The sequence below is a fragment of the Triticum dicoccoides genome, chromosome 1B (assembly GCF_002162155.2).
Source record: "Triticum dicoccoides isolate Atlit2015 ecotype Zavitan chromosome 1B, WEW_v2.0, whole genome shotgun sequence".
Taxonomy (NCBI): domain Eukaryota; kingdom Viridiplantae; phylum Streptophyta; class Magnoliopsida; order Poales; family Poaceae; genus Triticum; species Triticum dicoccoides.
Window position 1 is genome coordinate 573,773,005 of NC_041381.1, and position 1,869 is coordinate 573,774,873.

A 1,869-nucleotide genomic window follows, 5' to 3' on the forward strand; every position below is an offset into this window, starting at 1 on the left:
TTTTTCTTTCTAACTAAAACAGCAGCCCTATGGGGCTACGTGTGGGGCTTCACCAGAACGAGTGAAGCGCTCATACAATGGTACAAGTGAAGAGTTGTGTGTGGATCGCCAAAAGGAAAATGGCATAAAAAAAGGACTCCATCGGTGTGGTCATGGATCGAGAGCGGCGAAACACCACCTCGATCTCGGGTTGCAAGGTTATCAATCTACTAGAGGTTCAGGGAAACAAACACCCGAACCCATTTGGATCTCGGCAGCGGTTGCATGAAAAACAATGGTTAACAAACATACTGCATGAATATAAACTGCATGCAGTGACAATCTCACCAACATCATTTATACGAAGCTGGGTAAATGAGCATATAAATGATGTCCGTCTGGTCATATATATGGAAAAAAGGTCGAATACTAGTACTGCATCAAAGACGGCCACAATTCAGGGTAACACATGCACTACACGCACAAACTAACATACTCCATACAATCACTACTAGTAGATTCGGTTCACGCATACGGCACTCGATCAATCGCTCGCAGCTAGCATAATGCATACTCTACATTAGTGCACTCGTTATTCAGTAGTCACTTATCAGTACCTCAGGAGTTGATCCATGGACATGATCCGCTGCTTGCCCTGCTTCCCAGTCCTACTCCTCGTCCTCGCCGCCGAGGAGGAGGTACAGGAAGCTGATGATGTCTCCCGCCGCGAAGAAGACGATGGTCACTGCAAAGCTGATCCCGAAGAAGAGGTCTCCTGGGTCGGCGACGAGTAAGAGGTGGGCTATGGCGGCGTAGATGCAGTGGCCGCCGATGGTGAGCGCGAGCGCGAGGTAGGCGAGGGAGCGGCGGCAGCGCCGGAAACGCAGCGCCAGCACCGCCGCGGCCGCCTGGAGCGCGGCGCAGCACAGCATCCCGGTCCCCAGGGCGTTCACCACGGCTTCCGCCGCGTCCGTCAGCTGGTCGCACCGCAGGAAGAAGGAGGACTGTGGAAGTGTGGAGGGCAGAGGAAATTGAGAAGGCAGGAGAATCGGGGAGATTTGGCGAGGCTACAGTACACGAGGCGACTCGTCGATCCTTACCTGGCTGCAGGCGACGTGGAAATGGTCGAGTGCGTAGGCGATTGCAGAGCCCACGGCGAAGGAGAAGGCGAAGACGCCGGCGGTGAAGAGCGCCCACGCGCTGACCCACCGGACAAGATCCGGACGTGGCGTCTTCTTGGCCACGGCCACCGGCAGCAGATGAGGCGTCTGCGTCTTGCTCTTGCTGCCGTCCATGGATGCAGCCTTCTTTTGCGGAGACTCCATGAACCACTGGACAAAATGAGCAGATGGGGAACTGTACTCTTAGATTATCTTACTTATCAGTCTCGAAAACAAACGAAACGATCGATCGATCTATGCATCTTAGGTATCTTCAGGTTTCAACAGGGTAAAGAAGAGGAAGAGGAAGAAGAAAGATTGCAGCTTAATTAATTTCAACAGGAAAGGAAAGAAGAAGGGGATTTCATGTCAGCCACAAAATGCCTCCCCGCGCGATGCAGTTTCAGCGAGGAGATTTCAGCCAGAAGATGCAAGAACGGGGAGGCGGAGGGACTCACCGTGGCTAGCCTGAGATGTGGCGAGCGACGTGCTGGAGCCTGTACTGGACTGGAGGTCGTACTTACGTGCTGGAGCCCCTGGACTGGACTGGATGGACTGGACTGTGGAGCAAGCTGTTTAAGTAGCGGAGGCGCCGAGCGAGCGAGTGTGGTCGTGTTGGAGGCTTGGAGCCTGCCTTCGATGCAAAGCGACCCCGCTCCAACACCCACAACGTGTCGAGCCTAGGCTTCACACACACACACACACACACACACACACACACACACACACA

General features: G+C 53.9%; 1 protein-coding gene across 1 annotated transcript; it reads right to left on the reverse strand.

The window, feature by feature from the left end:
• Positions 1-315: 315 nt before the first annotated feature.
• LOC119308801 lies at positions 316-1,802 on the reverse strand. Its single transcript, XM_037584956.1, has 3 exons — positions 1,598-1,802; positions 1,080-1,310; positions 316-983 (listed from the first exon to the last, which is right to left on the reverse strand). The coding sequence occupies exons 2-3, from the start codon at positions 1,302-1,304 to the stop codon at positions 648-650; spliced, it is 561 nt and encodes a 186-aa protein (XP_037440853.1). The 5' UTR covers positions 1,305-1,310; positions 1,598-1,802; the 3' UTR covers positions 316-647.
• Positions 1,803-1,869: the final 67 nt, after the last annotated feature.